Here is a 13,216-nt window from a genome sequence, read left to right on the forward strand (position 1 = left end):
TTTGCCTTCCTCTTGATCACCACCAGTCACAAAGCTTCCTTGCTTGCTTGAACGGTTTCTCTGTTGGCTTGGATCATCTCCCAGTCCTTGTGTGCCTGATCAATCACGAGGAACATGCTGAGGATTCAGCGTGATGAACTGGTGTCTTCTTTCAGGGTACATCTGTGTGTCTGCAGCATATAAATACTTGGCTATGTTTGTAAACTTGAACGGGGGGGGGGGGGGGGGGGGGGGGGGGGGGGGAGGGATATTGACTTAAGTTTAAAAAAGACCTGAAATGTGCCGTCTCATGATGGTTGAAGCGTGGATTAGTGCAACATTTCCCAGCTGTGACCTGAAGGCGCACCTAATCAGTCTGATTTTTCTGCATACCTGTTATAAATATTCATGAGATTAGCTTTGCATATTTAATACATGGAAATCTAGCTTATGCATAATCATTGTGGTTGTCCAGAAAACCAGACTGGATTAGGTGTACCTCAGGACTCAGTTGGGAACCAGGGACCTCGCCGGTTAGAACAGTGAATAATAAGTCAGGAGAAACCTCGTGACTTCAAATCCTGCGGTTTTTTTTTTGCTGTTATTGGGGACAAGTCACCAACTCGATCCATGCTGCAGCATAGTTGCACAGAACTATAATCATTCTGTTCTCCCCTCAACCTCCGTACACGAGTGGAGGAGTAGCCTAGTGGTTAGTGCAGCGGACTTTGATCCTGGGGAACTGAGTTCGATTCCCACTGCAGCTCCTTGGGACTGTGGGCAAGTCACTTAACCCTCCATTGCCCCTGGTACAAATAAGTACCTGTATATATGTAAACCGCTTTGAATGTAGTTGCAAAATACCACAGAAAAGCGGTATATCAAGTCCCATTTCCCTTTCCCTATTTGAGATTCTAAATGGAATGTTGCTACTATTTAAGATTCTAAATGGAATGTTGCTGTTCCACTAGCAACATTCCATGTAGAAGCCTGCCCTTGCAGATCAGCAACGCGGCCGCGCAGGCTTCTGTTTCTTTGAGTTTGATGTCCTCACAGAAACAGAAGCCTGTGCGGCCGCGTTGCTGTTCTGCAAGGGCAGGCTTCTACATGGAATGTTGCTAGTGGAGTAGCCTAGTGGTTAGTGCAGTGGAACATTGAACGTTGCTACTAGTTGAGATTTTACATGGAATGTTGCTATTATTGGTGATTCTACATGGAATGTTGCCAGTGGAGGAGTAGCCTAGTGGTTAGTGCAGTGGACTTTGATCCTGGGGAACTGAGATCAATTCCCACTGCAGCTCCTTGTGACTCTGAGCAAGTCACTTAACCCTCCATTGCCCCTGATACAAAATAAGTACCTGTATATATGTAAACCGCTTTGAATGTAGTTGCAAAATACCACAGAAAGGCAGTATATCAAGTCCCATTTCCCTTTCCCATAATAGACAGAAGTGTTGATATGGAATCTATCCTGAAGTAGTCTGATTGAATGTATAGTGCAGTGGTCATGCCCAAGGGCTGCAGACAGGTCAGGTTTTAGGATTTTTCCTATGGGATATACTGTCTCGTGCATATTCATTAGGGATATCCTGAAGACCTGACCAAGTTGTGGAAGGAGGAGTGGCCTAATGGTTAGTGCAGCGGGCTTTGATCCTGGCAACCTGGGTTCAATTCCCAGTGCAGCTCCTTGTGACCTTGGGGAAGTCACTTAACCCTCCCATTACCCCAGGTACAAAAAAACCCCAAAACCCTTAGATTGTGAGCCCTCTAGGGACAGAGTAAGTAGTAGGTAGTATTAAGTTGTGGCCTTTGAGGACTAGGGGGACTGATGCAGAAAGCCTCATGGTAAAGCCAGCCCGGCATGTGGCCTCTATTCTGAAATTAGCAGTCAAAAATACCACAGCATGCTGTAAGCAATGAGTACGCAAATTACCGCTGCGCTAAAATTTCAGAAGTAATCCGCAGCTCATTGTTAATTGTCACCTTTCCTGTTAGTGCCTGAGCAGTGACATGGACATAAAAAGCATGCAGTCGGCATTTTGCACCCATGTACTGTTGTAGAATATTACATAAGTACATAAGTAACGCCATACTGGGAAAAGACCAAAGGTCCATCGAGCCCAGCATCCTGTCCCCGACAGCGGCCAATCCAGGCCAAGGGCACATGGCAAGCTTCCCAAACGTACAAACATTCTATACATGTTATTCCGGAATTGTGGATTTTTCCCAAGTCCATTTAGTAGCGGTCTATGGACTTGTCCTTTAGGAAACCGTCCAACCCCCTTTTAAACTCTGCCAAGCTAACCGCCTTCACTACGTTCTCCGGCAACGAATTCCAGAGTTTAATTACGCGTTGGGTGAAGAAAACTTTTCTCCTATTTGTTATAAATTTACTACACTGTAGTTTTATCGCATGCCCCCTAGTCCTAGTATTTTTAGAAAGTGTGTTTTTATGGGGCTCTAGTTACACCTGACATAACGGTAATGGTAAATAGTTGACTCTGAAGAAAGGGACATTAACAGTGGTGTGCCACAAGGGCTCAGTTCTTGGTCAGACTCGTTTTAATATTAGTAAACGATATTGTTGAAGGGCTGTCTGGTAAGGTTTGCCTTTTCGTGGCTGATACCAAAATCTGCAGTAGGATAGACACCCCTGGTAGCATGGACAGTGTGAGGAAGGTCCTAGCGAACCTAAGGGAGCAGTACGGTATAAAGAGTGAAATAGAAGCGGAACTTGGAGGTGATACGTATCAATGATCTTAAGGTGGCAAAACAGATAGATAGACAAGGCGATGGTCATTCTTCTCCCTATGCACCCAAGCATCCTGCCGACTTTTCCCATCAGGAAAAAGGAGTTGATAATGTCTCTGGTGGGATCTCATTTAGACTACTGTATACAGTTCTGGAGACAGCACCTTCAGAAAGATAGAAAATAGATTGTTGGGTTGGATGTGGCTACTAAAGTGGTCAATTCATCATAAAGCCTATGGGGACAGACTTTGAAGATTTCAGTATAGTTTGTATACTTTGGAAGAAAGGTGAGACAGGGGAGATATGACAAAGACATTTTAAATACCTCCAAGGAATAAATATACAAGAGACAGGCCTACTTCTACTACTTATCATTTCTATAGCGCTACTAGGAGTACGCAGCGCTGTATACGGGACATGAAGAGACGGTCCCTGCTCGACAGAGCTTACAATCGAATTAGGACAGACAAACAGGACAAATAAGCGATAAGGACAAAGAGTAGCAAGATTCCATGCAGAATCCCAAGGAGTAGCAAGATTCCGGAATCCCATAGTAGCAAGATTCCGGAATCCCAAAGGCTACTACTTATCATTTCTATAGCGCTACTAGATGTACGCAGCGCTGTACACTGGTCATAAAGAGTCAGTGCCTTCTCGACAGAGCTTACAATCTAATTAGGACAGACAAACAGGACAAATAAGAGATAAGGGAATTACAAAGGTGGGGATGATAAAACATGGGTACTGAACAAGTGAGTAAGGGGTTAGGAGTTAAAAGCAGCATCAAAAAGGTGGGCTTTTAGCCTAGATTTGAAGATGGCCAGAGATGAAGCTTGATGTACCGGCTCAGGAAGTCTAATCCAGGCATATGGTGCAGCAAGATAAAAGGAACGGAGTCTGGAGTTAGCAGTGGAGGAGAAGGGTGCAGATAAGAGAGATTTTACCCAGTGAACGGAGTTCCTGAGGAGGAGTGTAGGGAGAGAGAAGAGTGGAGAGGTACTGAGGAGCTGCAGAGTAGAGAGTTGCACGAGAACAGAAATCCTACCCATCCCCGCCCGTCCCTGCTGGAATCTTACCCGTCCCCACCCATCCCCGCTGGAATCTTACCCGTACCCACCCATCCCCGCAAAAATTAAAACCATCCCAACCCGTCCCCGCAAGAATTTAACCCATCCCCACCCATCCCCGTAAGAATTTAATAGTACATAAAAGAAAGTTCCAGTCAGCTCCCTTTCTGGATTTGAGCCACAGCACTGTAGGCAAGGACGGACCGGAAGTTGGAACTTGGAACACTCTGGTGCGCACATGTAAGATTTGTCTCTGATTCACTGGGATTGTGTGCTGAGAGGCCGCCACATGCACGCGCCAGTAGGTCAGGTGACATCTGATTCTCGTGCCTGTGTCAGAGCTGAGGTCTGTGCACCAGCCTGGGAGCAAAGAGGATTAATAGTAACAAAGTAAGTGACAGCAAATAGACCTGAACGGTCCATCCACTCTGCCCAATAGTCACACTCATGATCAATTCATCATTAAATCAACGAGTGTGATATTATATACTTGATTATGGTCTTTCTTTTGTGTTTCTGGAACAAAGACCACAGAAGTCTATCTGGCCCCATCCTTATGTTCCAACTGCTGGAGTTGCCATCGAAGCCCACTCCAGCCTATTCATGTTCTCATTTGTGGGACACAGACCGTAAAAGTCTGTCCAGCACTGTCCTCATGTTCCAGCCACTGAAGTTGCTGTCTAAGCCCTTTCCAGCCCATCCTACACCAGATTGCCATGTATGAGACACAGACCATACAAGTCTGCCAGGTATCAGCTCTAGTTCATCACAGCCAGAGTCGCCATCTAAGCGTCACTTGACACATCCACACACATGCAGCCATTTAAGGTTAGCTTTTATATAACTTCCATTTTCTAATTAGAGATCCTCTGTGTTCATCCCACTCCTTTTTGAATTCCGTCATCATTTGTGACTCTACCACCTCCTTAATGGAAGACTTTCCACATTTATGCTGTTAAAGCAAGGAAGAAGAGGAGGAGGAGGAGGAGACAGCACTCAAATAAATTGGTATTCGGTAGATGAGAGGCTGGTGCAGGTGCAGCTTACACTTCCACGGGAAGCCCACAGAACTGGTTCCATCCCCGTGGGAACCCCGCAGGAACTGCCTCCGTCCCCGCGGGAACCCCGCAGAACTGCTTCCATCCCCGCGGGAACTGCCTCCGTCCCCGCGGGAACCCCGCAGAACTGCTTCCATCCCCACAGGAACCCCGCATGAACTGCCTCCGTCCCCGCGGGAACCCCGCAGAACTGCTTCCATCCCCGCAGGAACCCCGCATGAACTGCCTCCGTCCCCGCGGGAACCCCGCAGAACTGCTTCCATCCCCGCAGGAACCCCGCATGAACTGCCTCCGTCCCCGCAGGAATCCCGCGGGTTCCACGGGATTCCCGCGGGGACGGAAGCCGTGCAGCTCTCTACTGCAGAGTGAATGCACTTGGAACGCCTCATTCATTGGAAAGGAAGCTCTGGAATGAGGTGTCACTTGATGAAGATGATAGGGGAATAAACTCAGGAGTAACCGGAGAAAAGTTCTTCACAGAAAAGTGTGTGTGGGGTGGATACATAGAATGACCTCCTGGTGGAAGTGGTGGAGATGCTGCAAAACTTGTGAAAGCACGGGACAAGTACATAGGATCTCTAAGGGAGAGAGAGCCATAGCGGACGGTATGCATGGACAGACTGGATAGGCCATAGGGCCATTATCTGCTGTCATTCTCTATATTTCTTAGGAATGTTGGGAACAGGTTTTTAAAGGGGTGTGTGTGTATGAATAGGCAGCTTGCTCTTGTCTTTCTACTTTTTGGATCTGTTATCAGAGCTGTCAAGAGTGGAAGGAGGGAATGGGAAGTAAAGTGAAGGGTTGCCAGGAATCTTAGAGCACTGTCCCGCCCTCGGAAGGTGCAACAGCCCTTTAAACAGTGCGTCTTTTTATCACTAGGCAGATGCCTCGCAGGGTGGTGATGAACAGGGTGTAATGAGGTGAGCTATTGTTCTTTTAAATTATAAGCTCGGTGGAGATGGGCATGCCAGGCAAGAGGAGTGTGCGAGAATGGTGACCTACATTCCTGGGACGAGAGGCAGATGCTGTGCGGAGAGAACGCACAGGTTTTAAATGTAAATTCGTGCAGGTGAGACCTGATATACCCAGCTTGGTGGGCAGAGCTGAGCAGCTGGCCCTGAGGGCTCGGGACCAGCAAACCGACCCGAAAAGATGGCATAGTGGAGCATGGAAGGAGCCTGGAAGGACACACAACATGAATGGTGCCAAGAGCCTAAGATGTAGAGGAGGTGAAGGTACTCGAATACACGGAGAAAGGAGGTTGGAGGCATTGGGCCCTGGAAGGGAGGGGGGGGGGGGGGGTCTGCTGAAGCAGGAGATGACATGTTTAAAGTTTGCTTTCTTCTACAGTAGTTGGTGAGAAATAGCTGTAAAGCCAAGTTAATTTGGTAGGGTCTAGAAGGGCTTTATAACGCTGATCTGCTATGTTTTGTTGAATAACCTGAAATAAAGGGACAGATGTTTTAGATTCTTTAAAAGACCATGTTTGCAGTCTAACAGAAGAGCAATGGGCTGATGTTATAATTCATGTCAGTAAAAGCTTGGTGTCTGCTAGTTCCAGACAAAATCCAGTTGCGGTACACTCGATAAGATGTATACTGGGGTGGGAATGCTTTCTGGCGTTCTTGCCGTTAACTGTGTTTTATGCCTACTAGACACCTGCCTGGTTTGGGGTGTTTGTACTGGGAGACGGTTTGGGATTTCTTCCATAATTCCACAGGCATTTTATGCTATACTTTTCATAACATAAAAATACAGTTCATATTCCGCAGTCGACCTTGCGGTTCTACACGGATTACAAAATCAAGAAGCTGGAATTGCCAGGAATTTTTTTATTTATTTTATTTTTGTTACATTTGTACCCCGCGCTTTCCCACTCATGGCAGGCTCAGTGCGGCTTACATGGGGCAATGGAGGGTTAAGTGACTTGCCCAGAGTCACAAGCAGCTGCCTGTGCCTGAAGTGGGAATCCAACTCAGTTCCCCAGGACCAAAGTCCACCACCCTAACCACTAGGCCACTCCTCCACTGTTGCTACTATTTGACATTCTACATGGAATGTTGCTGTTCCACTAGCAGCATTCCATGTAGAAGTCGGCCCTCAATGTGGCCGCGCAGGCTTCTGCTTCTGTGAGTCTGACGTCCTGCACGTATGTGCAGGACGTCAGACTCACAGAAGCCTGCGCAGGAATGTTGCTAGTGGAATAGCAACATTCCATGTAGAATCTCCAATAGTAGCAACATTCCATGTAGAATCTCCAATAGTATCTATTTTATTTTTGTTACATTTGTACCCTGCGCTTTCCCACTCATGGCAGGCTCAATGCGGCTTACCTGGGGCAATGGAGGGTTAAGTGACTTGCCCAGAGTCACAAGGAGCTGCCTGTGCCTGAGGTGGGAATTGAACTCAGTTCTTCAGTTCTCCAGGACCAGAGTCCACCACCCTAACCACTAGGCCACTCCTCCTCCACTGTTGCTACTATTTGAGATTCTACATGGAATGTTGCTATTCCACTAGCAACATCATTCCATGTAGAAGTCGGCCCTCAATGTGGCCGCGCAGGCTTCTGCTTCTGTGAGTGTGCGTGCAGGACGTCAGACTCACAGAAACAGAAGCCTGCGCAGGAATGTTGCTAGTGGAATAGCAACATTCCATGTAGAATCTCCAATAGTATCTATTTTATTTTTGTTACTTTTGTACCCTGCGCTTTCCCACTCATGGCAGGCTCAATGCGGCTTACATGGGGCAATGGAGGGTTAAGTGACTTGCCCAGAGTCACAAGGAGCTGCCTATGCCTGAAGTGGGAATCGAACTCAGTTCCTCAGGACCAAAGTCCACCACCCTAACCACTAGGCCACTCCTCCACTCCATTACTATGGGATTTAAAATACACCGTATCGCAGTAAAAGTGAAATAAGCTCTTTGATATCAATCTTCATGGCAGCTTGTGTTTGAAATAGCTTTTTTTCTTCAGCTTAATGCTGTTTTCCAAGATCTGCTTTTTTGTGATAATTACGGATTGTATGTTTTGATGGAGATGTTAGGCACAGTGAGAGGGGGGTAGGCTACTTACTTTCCCGTCACCGTGGAAAAGCCTGTGAAGTGTTTGCGGCTGAATTACTTTGTCTTTAAACTTTCTGTCTTAATATTGTCTCTCCATTAATGTCTGCTTAGTGGCGATATGTAAGTTAATCCTTCTCATTCTTGCTCAGGATGGGATCTGCAAATATTCCGTCCACACTTAACATATGATATATGATTGTGATGTCGTGTGTGTGAAATTATTTTTAAGAAAAAGATAATTTCTATAAATACTTGATTTTGTAGGGTGGTTGTTGTCTCTTAGCTTCTTTTTGTTTTATTGGTATGATTTGCCGTTGGATAGTTCTATTTGTAAATTGATATGCTTTTTTTTTTTTTTTGCATTTTCAACATACTGTTTATTAAACAGCAATTTTACTGTACCGAAATAGCAATTTCTATTACATTAAGATATCTGATAGTGAGGAGATGTAACATACTGTCTTACAAGCCAGTGTCAAAATAATCCCTAGTAACATCAGATTTCTTTTTTTTTTTTTTTTTGAATATACCCCAAATTTCTAAACACAGAGACAACTTAGATGAAACAAAACAAGAAAAGAAAAAAAGGAAAACCTATGATTTTAAATATGGCAATATATGACATTAAAGGGTTCTCTGGGAAAGCTTAGTATGCATTTAGGACACGCTAACGGAATTAGCATGCACGACACGCTAAAAAGTCCATTTTATACTTAGGGTTTCTTGGCATTTAGCCCGCATTAAACTTTCGTAAAAGGCCACCCTTAATGTCCTGTATAGTGTAATTTGACTTTTGAAATGGGCCATTTTCACAAAACCAAAAGATAAAGCCCTTCAAGTGTTTCTATTTATTAGGATTTAATTCACTCAAGGCGGTGTACAGTTCGAATAAATCAAGCATAAGCAATAGACAATTACAGCAGTGAAAAATATTCAAATACTAATTACAGCGTCAACACAGTACGTAATAGAACATTTTAATAGACGACGTAGGGCAGTGGTTCCCCAGCCAGTCAGGTTTTCAGGATACCCACAATGAATATTCATGAGAGAGATCGGCATGCGCTGCCTTCACAACATGCAAATCTCTCTCATGAATAGTCATTGTGGATATCCTGAAAACCTGACTGGCTGGGGTGCCTCCAGGACCAGGTTTGGAAACCACTGGCGTAGGGTATAAGCAAAGAAGGAGCATATAGGTAAGAGTAAGAGGATTTAGAAAATAAGGCCCCCCCCCCCCCCCGTTTACTAAGCCGTGTGGCAATGCCGACACAGCTATGTCGGTATTAGCGCAAGGCAGCTGCCAGCGCAGCCCAGCAAGCTGGGGGGCAAGGTGACTAATCCTATATAATAAAAAGCACCTCCAACATTCTGAAGCTGACTCCGTGGCACTGTGGCAGTGTAGGGTTCGTAAGTCTGTAGTTCAGCGTTTCATTGGCTCTCACTGTCAACGAAGAACCAATCAGACAGAACGGAACTTGGAGGAGGGAAGTGGAGTGGATTGAATCTCTAACACACAATCATATACAGGGAGGTACGAACATCAGTGGAGGCAAGTGCACAGAACGGAAGGGAAGACAAACATTTAATCACTTTGTCTCACACACACACACACACACACACACTCACACTCACACTCACACTCTCTCACATGGGCAACTGTATGTTGCATTCTCACGAGTAAGGAGCTCTTCTGATGTGATTGTTAAACTGATTGAAGGGCCTGAACAAGGAAAACCTTTACCACATTGTAACACCGTTTACACAAAAAAATATTGTATATAAAGAATCTTACACATGTAAACAACAATTATATTCATAATCCAACCGTGGAAACATTAATGGCAGGAACTCATTACATTGCTAGCGCCCGTTTCATTGCGTTAAGAAACGGGCCTTTTTTACTAGTTTTAAAAGAAATTCTAGGATTATGAATTTGCCAAGTTGGATGCTACATCACAATGCTTTGGAATTGGGGGCTGTGTACAGATGTCTTGCTGGGTGACACTTGTCTTGACTGGCTGGATGGCTCCCTCAGGGTCAGTTGTGGTAGGTGGGATTAGAACTTGCATCTCCATGTTTTACAGCCGTGCGCTGTAACAGCAAGAACTCATTGCAGGTTGCCATGCCTTGGACCAGAAGGAAAGTTAGCCAGCGATTTAATGATGTATGTGAGCTTGGTTTGGCGTGGCTGCTTCGATGCAGGGACACGCACGTGTAGCTTTTGCCACGGTGCGTGTGGTTTGACTGAAGCTTGCTCCAGGAAACCCCTATACCGAGTTTGTTTGTTTTGCTGTTTTGCAGGCAGAACCAGGATGTATCGCAGCAGCACAGACTCCCACATCATCACAGTCCCACGTCCTCACTCACCTCTCTGGGCTCTCTGACCTTTCTTCAGTCTCCACCACCATCTGCAGGGGCATCTTCCCAGCATCAACAGCTCCTGTCTCCAAGCCAGGGGGACTTTTTTCCCGGGCCCCAACGCTCCCAGCAGCTTTGTCTGTCCAGCCAGGCCCATCAAGGAGATCCCTTCCGCTTGTCCCAGCCTTTCTTGAACCACCAGCAGCAACAGCAGTTGGGGGATTCCTACTACATCATGCCAAGACCTCAGCAGCTCCCTTCTCCTTATCAGCAGATGCAAGGGGACCCCTTTGCCATTGTGTCCAGGGCCCAGCAGATGGTGGAGATCTTGTCCGAGGAGAATAGATCCCTGCGACAGGAACTGGACGGTTGTTATGAGAAAGTCACAAGGTTACAGAAGGTAAACTTTTCTCTCTGCTTGCAAACTCAAACCTATAACCTTAATATGGCTCCTAAAACACTTTTTTTCTCTGTCTTTATCCCATTTGAAATTGGAATGGTTAGGTCGGGGGCTCCTGACCCAGTCTTCGGGATGCACCAAGCTAGTCAAAATTTCAGGATACCCACGATGAATATGCATGAGATAAATTTTTGTCTACAATGGAGGTAGTGCATGCAAATTTATTTCATGCGTATTCATTGTGGGTAACCGGAAAATCTAACTGGCTAGGTGTGTCCTGAGGACTGAGTTGAGAACTCTTGGTTTAGGTAGAAGGCTGAACTTAATTAATTTGAACAGAATTTTTAAGGTAGGGAACAGCAGAATGTCACAATGTTTCAGAATAATATAACAAACTACTACTACTTGACATTTCTAAAGCGCTACTAGGGTTTAGCAGCACTGTACAATTTAACATAGAAGGACAGTCCCTGCTCAAAGGAGCTTACAATCTAAAGGACTCAATCCTGATAATAAATAATAGAGAATATAATATACAATATAACAAAATAAAACCTCCGTCTGGATGCCCCCCCCCCCCCCCCCCCCCCCCCCAATACCCCACAATCATATACATGTCCCTACCAAACTAGAAATCTTTGCAAATTGTCCATAGGTTTAAGGAAGAGCCACATTTTCAAAGATACCCAGATTCTGTTTTTAGATTCTGTAGAATAGGGATCTTACCTAGTTGGACTGCATTTTGATTAAAAATTTTAATCGCAACTAGTCGCACAATTAGAAAGTTTTAATCATGATTAATTGCGCAATTAAAGGTATTTTATTTTATTTCCCACAGCAGCATACTGACTCTGGGCAAGTCACTTAACCCTCCATTGCCCCAGATACAAAATAAGTATTTGTATATATTATGTAAACAGCTTTCATTGTAACCACATCAATAGAAATCAAACAAAATAAAACGTGGAAAAGAAAATAAGATGATACCTTTTTTATTGGACATAACTTAATACATTTCTTGATTAGCTTTCGAAGGTTGCCCTTCTTCCTCAGATCGGAAATAAGCAAATGTGCTAGCTGACAGTGTATATAAGTGAAAACATTCAAGCATTACTATGACAGTAAAATAGATACCATTGGAGATTCTACATGGAATGTTGCTACTATTGGAGATTCTACATGGAATGTTGCTATTCCACTAGCAACATTCCATGTAGAAGGCTGCGCAGGCTTCTGTTTCTGTGAGTCTGACGTCCTGCACGTACGTGCAGGACGTCAGACTCACAGAAGCAGAAGCCTGCGCGGCCACGTTGGTGATCTACAAGGGCCGACTTCTACATGGAATGTTGCTAGTGGAATAGCAACATTCCATGTAGAATCTATAGAAATCAAACAAAATAAAACAGGGAAAAGAAAATAAGATGATACCTTTTTTATTGGACATAACTTAATACATTTCTTGATTAGCTTTCGAAGGTTGCCCTTCTTCCTCAGATCGGAAAATCTACAGAAAGGCAATATATCAAATCCCATCCCCCTTCCCTTTAATCTCCCACCCCCAGATGCAACATCTCTTCCGCTCTTTCCTTCCCTCCCTCCCTCCCTCCCTCCCCTCCACCCCCAAGAGCTCTTCTCATGGCTGCTGATGCTCACTGCCTGGGCCATAGATTCCTGCTGTGAACTGGGCAGCCAATCATGCCATCAGCTTTTATAGAGACAGCATACCTGCACAGCTCCTAACCTTTCGAAAACATTAAAATTCCAGTATTTAAAACCTTCATTTTTAATCTTTAACCACTTATAAAGGGAAAGGGAATGGGACTTATATACCGCCTTTCTGTGGTTTTTCCAACTACATTCAAAGCGGTTTACATATATACAGGTACTTATTCGTAGCTGGGGCAATGGAGGGTTAAGTGACTTGCCCAGAGTCACAAGGAGCTGCAGTGGGAATCGAACCCAGTTCCCCAGGATCAGAGTCCGCTGCACTAACCACTAGGCTACTCCTCCACTCCACTAGCAACATTCCATGTAGAAGCCTGTCCTTGCAGATCAGCAATGCGGCCACGCAGGCTTCTGACTCACAGAAACAGAAGCCTGTGCGGCCGCGTTGCTGATCTGCAAGGGCAGGCTTCTACATAGAATGTTGCTAGTGGAATAGCAACATTTCATGTAGAATCTCAAATAGTAGCAACATTCCGTGCAGAATCTCAAATAGGAAAAGGGAAATAGGGACTTGATATACCGCCTTTCTGAGGTTTTTTTGCAACTACATTCAAAGCGGTTTACATATATTAAGGTACTTATTTTGTACCTGGGGCAGTGGAGGGTTAAGTGACTTGCCCAGAGTCACAAGGAGCTGCAGTGGGAATCGAACCCAGTTCCCTGGGATCAGAGTCCGCTGCACTGACCACTAGGCTACTCCACCTTACAGCCATGTTTTATGTAAAAATCTGCATTCTCTTGATACTCCCATGACCTCAAATGGAACACTATTAATTTGTAGCGATTTCCCTAAAAAGGGGACCCAAATGAAC

At 45.1% G+C, this 13,216-nt stretch overlaps 1 protein-coding gene across 6 annotated transcripts in view; it reads left to right on the forward strand.

The window, feature by feature from the left end:
• LOC115473716 (angiomotin-like) overlaps positions 1-13,216 on the forward strand; it is a 125,534-nt gene that overhangs the window by 40,044 nt on the left and 72,274 nt on the right. For 4 of the 6 annotated variants that reach the window (XM_030208762.1, XM_030208765.1, XM_030208764.1 and 1 more), the window contains one exon: positions 10,223-10,679. In XM_030208762.1, the coding sequence (XP_030064622.1) occupies positions 10,223-10,679 (457 nt within the window). Of the gene's footprint in view, positions 1-5,751; positions 5,776-5,821; positions 5,925-10,222; positions 10,680-13,216 lie in introns of those variants that run through there. The other 2 variants (XM_030208767.1, XM_030208766.1) reach the window with 2 other exon arrangements.

The sequence above is a fragment of the Microcaecilia unicolor genome, chromosome 7 (genome assembly GCF_901765095.1).
Source record: "Microcaecilia unicolor chromosome 7, aMicUni1.1, whole genome shotgun sequence".
Classification (NCBI taxonomy): domain Eukaryota; kingdom Metazoa; phylum Chordata; class Amphibia; order Gymnophiona; family Siphonopidae; genus Microcaecilia; species Microcaecilia unicolor.